Raw genomic sequence first — 3,010 nt, 5'->3', positions numbered from 1 at the left:
CTTCACACCTTCTGGAAGGAACACTCTCCACAGATTACCCTGTTAGCGCCACATCTGCTCTCAACCACAATGGCTCCCTTTTCATGAACTTCCCATCTTTACAGCTGCATGCCAAGTTTTCCCTAGAGACGAGTCTTGCATCTGATTTGGAGACCAGAGACAATAACGCATTGGTAGAGGTACATGCGGCGAAATGGTACGAGTCAATAGAAGACGTAATGTTCCCCTTGAACCTAACAGACCCAGAGTCAGCTCAGTTGTTTCTGGAAAGTCCTCTACGTGGGCATCCTCTTGCCCCCGAGTCCACCTCAACGTCCAGTGTCTCAGGGTCAAATGAGGACCCTTGTACCGTTGGCGTCAAGGAATCTACGCCTAGTTTTAGAGACGATTTGTCGACTTTTAGCCTTCCAGCTGTGAGTGTCCTAGCTTTGAAAACACAGCATCAGATAACGGAGTCTCAGGAACAATTAAGCCCCAAAAACATAGACCTGAAGTCCTCTTGTATCGAGGCAGTTTCTGTGCAAGCAGTATATGGAAAGCTATCAGACTCAATGCCCGAAGAACAAGCTGAGCTTACAGTTTTTGTAGTTTCTGAAGACGTAGCCTCCCCTGAACTCCGGACAGGAAATCAGGAGGAAACAGAGAGACAAGATGTCGCAGAAACAATGAAGGAAACAGCTACAAAATCAAGAGAAGAAAGAAAGGAGGAGAATACAAAGAGTAAGACCAAACTCAAGGTCATGACAAACACCAGACCTAGTCAGAGGCGGTCGGGTCAAATTGAGAAAGAGAAACCGAGACCGAGCGTTGAAGTGAGCAAAGAGGGAGCAGTTGAGAGGAAGCCTGTTGAAAAGAGTGATAAGAAAGCAGCTAAATGTACCCCAGAAATGCAACGGTTTGTTCATGTGACGCAGAAAAGACGGTCGTTTGTAGGAAGGGAATTATTTAAACCTTTGAGCCAAGCCACAGAACCAGAAGATACAGACAAATGTTCCGAGACTGGAGAGAAGGAACAACAGAAACTCCACATGGAGGGAGGGGAACGGCATTGGGTCGATAACCTCGATATGAGCACTGAAACTGGGGCAGAAAATGCTCTTTTAGACATAATGCCACAAGTAGAGAAAAACGTTGGTAAAGAAACAAAAGAAAAGGATATTCAAATGTCCAGTTTTGTGAAGCGACAGACTAGGAGCACGATGACTGAGGAGAAAGTGCTGATGACTCCACTTCCTGCCACTCCGGTCAGAAGGAAAGTCAAAAGACGAGAGACGGAGAGAAACCAGATGAAGTCCTCATCGAAGAGAGACATTCTGGACGGTGACGACGTCAAAGTAAATGCGAAGGCGGATGAAACTGAACCACAGACCATCTCGGCTCCAAGTCCAATGAAAAGAAGCAGAAACAGAAGTGACGAAGGGGAGAGTAAGACAGACGAGGACAACGTTTCGCTACCAGAATGTTCTCTGCAGAGCCCAACAGTTCAGACGCATCCTCATGACATACAAGACTTGATAAAAGATGACCAAAGTAGACAAGCCGTACCCGAAGAGGGACTTCTGAGCAGGATAAATGAGCCACCTTCGGAGAAAACCTGCAAAGAAAACCAAAATGTAACGAGTCCAGAAGCCGAACAACAACGAAGCAAAACAGCTGATGGACCGAGTGATGTCACAGGAACCTCTGACGTTTACAGCTTGAGGTCACATGATGTGTCCGAAAGCCGGACAGTAAGTAGTAAAGGCATTCAAGAAATCAACGCCACAAATGAACCAACTAGCGTCAAGCTAACGTCAGATGTGAAAGGTGAAGATGGAAGACTATATGGAGAAGAGTACCCGTCGAGTCTGATGAAAAGACACAGAAATGAACAAGGGTCTTCGGAAGAGAGGGAAGCGAAACAAGAGACGGACAATGTGGCGATTGAAACCGAAAACTCAAGTTTAAGTCCGACGAAGAGAGGAAGGTGGAAGAGCGGAGCGAAGGAAAACGCAGAGAGAGAAGAGCAGCAAACACCGACAGCGAATGAGAAAGCCAAAGAGGGGTCCACAGAGGAATCGGCCAATAAACCGAGCCCACCCTCAACCAGAAGTAGTGCGAAGAAGGATGGAGAAAGGTCAAGGGTATCAACTGGAGGAGACGCTTTTAAAGGAGAATCAAGAAGTGCGATGGAAACCAGAACAAGTTGTAAAAAAGCCAGACAAACACGGCTTTACAACAGGCTACCCAGCAAGTATAAAGACTTCATCTTGTGCAAAACAAACACACGCAGCAGCCGGCTGGATAAGGAGAAAGAAAGAATGCTAAGGCGTGGAAGAAAGATTGGTAATTAATGTGTTTTTCGATTAAATAAATGTGGAAAAAAACTCATGAAATCCTCGTTAAAAATAATTCACAGTTTAATTAATTGTTAAATATAAAACAGTATTCAAAAGAATTACATAAAATAAACTTTTTGATTTACAGAGTTTCTTTTTACACGTACCACTGTACCCGTTTTAAAAACATTCAATGTACAAAGGAAGGTAGTTATATAAATAAGACATTTTATGGCTTCAACGTAACGTAGTGTTTAAACAGCATCTAGACCAACATGTGTTTCTCTTGGGTTATTGTGAAATATACACGGGTAAACACGGGTCGTTAAATAAACACACACCGACATCAGAGAGCGCCTGTATTCATAATGTAGGTCATTCTTTGGTTTTGTGAGTACACACACACACACACACACACACACACACACACACACACACACACACACACACACACACACACACACACACACACACACACACACACACACACACACACACACTAAAAAATACAATCCATTGTCTATTATTCTGGTACATTGTGTCCGTTCGCTGCAGAATACATAACAAACTAATAAACATCCTATAAAAAAAAAAAGACACATCCTATTTTCTTTTATTCCCTATTCAAACTTCTTGTAGTTGATGGATCCGTGGCCGTTTAGCGTGTTTCCGTTGTTGTTTACAGCCTTCCC

At 43.9% G+C, this 3,010-nt stretch overlaps 1 protein-coding gene across 3 annotated transcripts in view; it reads right to left on the bottom strand.

Annotated features, from left to right (window-relative positions):
• Positions 1–2,529: 2,529 nt before the first annotated feature.
• The window catches only part of lpcat4 (lysophosphatidylcholine acyltransferase 4), an 11,726-nt gene continuing 11,245 nt past the window's right edge, over positions 2,530–3,010 (bottom strand). Inside the window, exon 14 of one of the 3 annotated variants that reach the window (XM_010768938.1) lies at positions 2,530–2,938. Coding sequence is in view for 2 of the 3 variants with exons in the window: in XM_010768936.1 (XP_010767238.1) it covers positions 2,939–3,004 (66 nt within the window). In the remaining variant the exon portion in view is untranslated. Of the gene's footprint in view, positions 3,005–3,010 lie in introns of all 3 variants that reach the window. The other 2 variants (XM_010768937.1, XM_010768936.1) reach the window with 2 other exon arrangements.

This window comes from Notothenia coriiceps, unplaced genomic scaffold (assembly GCF_000735185.1).
Source record: "Notothenia coriiceps isolate Sejong01 unplaced genomic scaffold, NC01 NC01_scaffold00006119, whole genome shotgun sequence".
Classification (NCBI taxonomy): Eukaryota; Metazoa; Chordata; class Actinopteri; order Perciformes; family Nototheniidae; genus Notothenia; species Notothenia coriiceps.
The sequence above is the reverse complement of the archived record's forward strand: the minus strand, read 5'-3'. Positions and strand labels throughout refer to the sequence as shown.